This window comes from Lathyrus oleraceus, chromosome 5, assembly GCF_024323335.1.
Source record: "Lathyrus oleraceus cultivar Zhongwan6 chromosome 5, CAAS_Psat_ZW6_1.0, whole genome shotgun sequence".
NCBI classification, from domain to species: Eukaryota; Viridiplantae; Streptophyta; class Magnoliopsida; order Fabales; family Fabaceae; genus Lathyrus; species Lathyrus oleraceus.
This window is the reverse complement of record NC_066583.1, coordinates 456,011,821-456,014,995: the sequence shown is the minus strand read 5'-3', so window position 1 is coordinate 456,014,995 and position 3,175 is coordinate 456,011,821. Positions and strand designations below refer to the sequence as shown.

At 26.6% G+C, this 3,175-nt stretch overlaps 1 protein-coding gene across 1 annotated transcript; it reads right to left on the bottom strand.

The window, feature by feature from the left end:
• Positions 1 to 1,790: 1,790 nt before the first annotated feature.
• LOC127085392 (2-hydroxy-palmitic acid dioxygenase MPO1) lies at positions 1,791 to 2,873 on the bottom strand. The gene is made up of 4 exons (XM_051025908.1): positions 2,428 to 2,873; positions 2,277 to 2,339; positions 2,121 to 2,192; positions 1,791 to 2,023 (listed from the first exon to the last, which is right to left on the bottom strand). The coding sequence occupies exons 1-4, from the start codon at positions 2,767 to 2,769 to the stop codon at positions 1,907 to 1,909; spliced, it is 594 nt and encodes a 197-aa protein (XP_050881865.1). The 5' UTR covers positions 2,770 to 2,873; the 3' UTR covers positions 1,791 to 1,906.
• Between the last annotated feature and the right edge of the window lie 302 nt (positions 2,874 to 3,175).

Here is a 3,175-nt window from a genome sequence, read left to right as displayed (position 1 = left end):
TTTATCTGCATGTAACCGAATGTTGTTATGGTGACCTAATTTAGTTTTAACTGGGCTTAATACATCAATTATACTTGTTAAAAATATAATATAGGACTACCTCTTGCTAGATAGAACTGTCAGAGATTTTAAAAATTATTTTATTGTTAGAACAAACTTAGGTATGGATAATGTGAAGCTGTATGTTATAATTTTGCAAAGTGAACTAGACCCCTCTCAACTTCATAGTTAATTTATTTATAAGAACTTTGTAGTCTGGAAACTCATATGCCAAGAAAATAGGTTCCGCCCTTCCCATTTTTAGGAGCATTGGAAGAAGGTACTTACCTCTCATTTTCTTCCATCAATTATTTTTGAAACCGAGAATTCAATTCTTCAATGTAACAATTAAATTCATTCCTTCACTAATTATCTGGTCCTATCTTTATATCTCTTAAAAACTATAAAGCATTTGAATTATGGTAGATAAAGCATCGAAGACTTAGGGCCTGTTTGAAACACTTTTCAATTTTAGTTCTTAAAATTTGTTTTTCAAATCTATTTTAAAAAACTATTTTTAAGAAGAAAATTAACAAAAAAATTGTTTGATAAACTAATTTTTAAAAACTGTTTTGAAAATATGAAAATGAAAAAACTTGTTTGATAATCTGATCTTTTAATAGTACTAGTAAAGGACCCGTGCGTTCGCACGGGTCGCGCAAGTGCAATAATTTATTTAAAAAAAATTAAAATATAATATATTTTTTTTTTATATATTTATATATATATATATATATATATATATATATATATATATATATATATATATTTGGATCAACGTACACAAATTTATTGCATAAGAGTTTTTTTAATGTAATGGATGTTAAATGATCAATAAATGGGTTCAAATAACTCTTTTAATAGTATTTTAAGAAGAGAATAAAAATGCATATTTTGTCATTTACTTTTAAAATCTATTTTATTGTATAAAATATTATAAACTTAAAAAAATTAATTGATATTTGGTCGAATACAAATAATTGCGTTAAATCAATTTTTAATTTTACAAATCACATAGCATTTGTTTGTAATAATAATAAAAAAAAAAGTAAAAAAATGGTATTTCACGTTTAATAGAGAAAAAAAATTATATAGTGAAAATAATTAAGAAACACAAAAAAAATTAAGTAAAATAAATAAATATATTTGAAAAGATTACTTATACATAAAAAGAGCATAAATAAAAGAAATAACATACTCTTTCAAATACGTTTTTCTATTTTATTTTTAAAATATAAAAATTATTAAAATTACATTAATACTATTAATGAAAATTATAAATTTTTATGTTTTTTCTTGAAGTTTTATAATACTAAAAACTAAAAAGTAAGAACAAAAACACAACTAAACTGTATGATTTTTTTGTTTTTAAAAATTGAAAAATAGAAAAGAATTTTAGAAATATATATTATATTCAAACAAATTTTTAAATTTTAAATTTTCAAAAACTAAAAAAGAGTTTTTAGGGTGCATTTGAAATAGGCCTTTAGTGTTTTTATTAACAAGTCAATGGTGAAAGAATTTGATTTTAAAATGAGAAGTCAATGGTGAAAGAATTTGATTTTGAAATGAAGAGGAGGTGAGAACCCAAGAAAAGAAAGAGAATACGTGAAAGTAGATTTATAGAAAAAGTGTCATATTAAAATTTTAATTCAGCCATTTTAAAGTGTAACTAAATTATTAACAATGGGTATTTCTAAAAAAAATCTTAATTTAAATAATAACAATTTTTTTTTTTTGAAAATCTCATCTACGAATACGTCAACATTTTCATTATCCCCAAATATTGATCAACAACATCCATCTTATCTAGATTCCTATAAATTATTAGTTTTCTTTATTTCCTTTTCTAACAATCTTTTGTAAGCTAAGTAACTTTCTTCCGCTGCTTGCCCTTCCATTCTTTGATATTAGTAGCTATCCTTGCCTTCACATTTCTCTCAAACCCAGAATACGGTTCATATCCTATTGTTTTCTGGAGAATCTACAAAAACAAATTAATACAATCAACTTCATTGTCAGAAACTTAAACTTACATGACACACCCACCAAGAGCCCTATGAGAAACAAAAAAACACTACCTCAAGAACAACGAAGAAAGGAGCCATTAAAAAAGCTTGGGCAAGGTTGTCCAATAGAGCCGGTGCACGTTTCTAAGACAAAAATATTAACATAAATAAATTAAATTGTGAAAACTTTCATGTATCATGATTTTCTGTGATAAAACAATGATTTACCTCAAACACAAAATGACTAGTAATCTGTGCTGTCCAACAAAACAACTGAGTAACCAGCCCAACCTGAAAAATCATTGACATAAATAATTAAATTATAACAGTTATTTCTGAAATCAAAAACCAATTCACAATCCTATTCATACATATGTACCTTCCAGGCGAGATCAAAGCCGATGGAATTAGCGAGGAAGCTGGAAGAAACCCAACAAAGTAAAGTAAGAAGAGCTACGAAGGAACCAGCTTTAATATCCAAAGCAACGTAGAAGAGAGCGTAGAAAATGGCGAAGAAGAAACCGAAGTTGAAAATCAAGAAAGAAGGAATAACATTAAGTAGTGTTTGGGGAGGGGAGAAAATAGGAGGGGTGAAGTAGAAGAAAAGAAGAGCGGTGAAGAGGATAGGCCAAACAAAGAATATGTGAACTACAATGTTAATTGGGTTGCTGTGATAAGAACCATAGAAAGCAAAGTGCTTTTCAAGATCTAGTAGACCCATTTTTTAAGGTTACACGAGAATGATTTTTCTGGAGATTATGATTATTTTGACTGATTCAAAATGACTTATATATTGTTTGATTGGGATACATCTAGAAACTTCGTTTTTTTAGGACCCGGAGAAGACGTATGTGCGGACTTGGGCACATACTAGGAATCGTTTTTGCACACGGATTTGAATGGAATTATTTTATGACCAATAATTTATGTTTCTGGAAAAAAATATTTTTGGTGAAAGAAAAATAATCATTGATAAACACCTTTGTTGGACAGATTTCTTAACCGCCTTTTAATTGATTTTAATGAAGTCATCATTTTTGTCGACTATATATTTGGAAATGGTTATAACTAATTAATAAAAATAAAGTATATTTAATTAGAAATAATCTTCAATAAATTGGAAAGTT

Excerpts from the sequence above, each read along its gene's own strand:
- LOC127085392 (XM_051025908.1), bottom strand. The coding sequence starts at position 2,769 with ATGGGTCTACTAGATCTTGAAAAGCACTTTGCTTTCTATGGTTCTTAT. Across the intron at positions 2,340-2,427 it reads GCTTTGATCTCGCCTGGAAG|GTTGGGCTGGTTACTCAGTT; the intron begins GTACATATGTAT and ends ATGATTTTTCAG. Across the intron at positions 2,193-2,276 it reads CTAGTCATTTTGTGTTTGAG|AAACGTGCACCGGCTCTATT; the intron begins GTAAATCATTGT and ends TTTTTGTCTTAG.